The 817-nt window shown below is 35.4% G+C and overlaps 1 protein-coding gene across 1 annotated transcript in view; it reads left to right on the plus strand.

Annotated features, from left to right (window-relative positions):
- The window catches only part of tmem123 (transmembrane protein 123), a 7763-nt gene extending 6946 nt beyond the window's left edge, over positions 1 to 817 (plus strand). The window contains exon 4 of the mRNA XM_016244227.1: positions 505 to 817. Within this exon, the coding sequence (XP_016099713.1) occupies positions 505 to 529 (25 nt within the window). The 3' untranslated portion in view covers positions 530 to 817. The remainder of the gene's footprint in view (positions 1 to 504) is intronic.

Below are 817 nucleotides of genomic sequence, written 5' to 3' on the forward strand. Positions count from 1 at the left end.
CAATTTGAGCGTGATTTAAACCTGGATGATTGTAACCGCTCTAAGTTCGTCTGCTTTGGGAAAGCTAGCGTGTCTCTGACATAGTGATAACACTCGTTGCCTTCTCTAGTGCAGCTCAACCAGGTCTCGTACCATTCGTTGATCTTTGTGATATCACAAATCCCGGAAAACATGCGTTGTAGTCCAAACGAGTCGTTCGTTGTAGTTTTTGAAAAGTGATTTCTGTTCAATAAAATATCTCCTTTTGAAGTGGACTTTGAGCTTTGTAACTTTGCAGATCTTTTTTTATGCTCAAACAGCAACATTACAGACTAACTAAAGTTGAAAAAGTGAAAAAGCATAATAGGACCCCTTTAATGGTTTATAAGGCATTGTTAAAAATGAATTTCCCTATGGTTTTTACTTCCGGAACCAGACTCTAGCACTCTGTTATGTATAATCCCATGTTTTATATATGTTCGTATGTAAATGTAACACAGCTAATATTTATTTCATGTCCTGCAGTGAGGAACATGATGCCATCATTTAAAATGGAGCCGCTGAGGAAATACAGGCTAAAACACAAGCTAGTCATAATCTGAAGAGAACATTTTCATCATAATATGGTTAATATGAATACGAGACGGTCTGGTTTGATACATTTTATATTGTAATCTTAAATAGCTTATTCCCTAGCAGTTTTTACATTTTAAGTAGTGAATACTTGAACAATGTAATTTCTTTTGTGTGTGTGTGTGTGTCTGTATCTACACCAGTGTAGTCCAAGTTGTACTACAGGACATTTTAATGATTTTGTACTTAAACTAGACTAAACAAC

Source organism: Sinocyclocheilus grahami, unplaced genomic scaffold, assembly GCF_001515645.1.
Source record: "Sinocyclocheilus grahami isolate Dianchi unplaced genomic scaffold, SAMN03320097.WGS_v1.1 scaffold712.1, whole genome shotgun sequence".
In the NCBI taxonomy this organism is placed as follows: domain Eukaryota; kingdom Metazoa; phylum Chordata; class Actinopteri; order Cypriniformes; family Cyprinidae; genus Sinocyclocheilus; species Sinocyclocheilus grahami.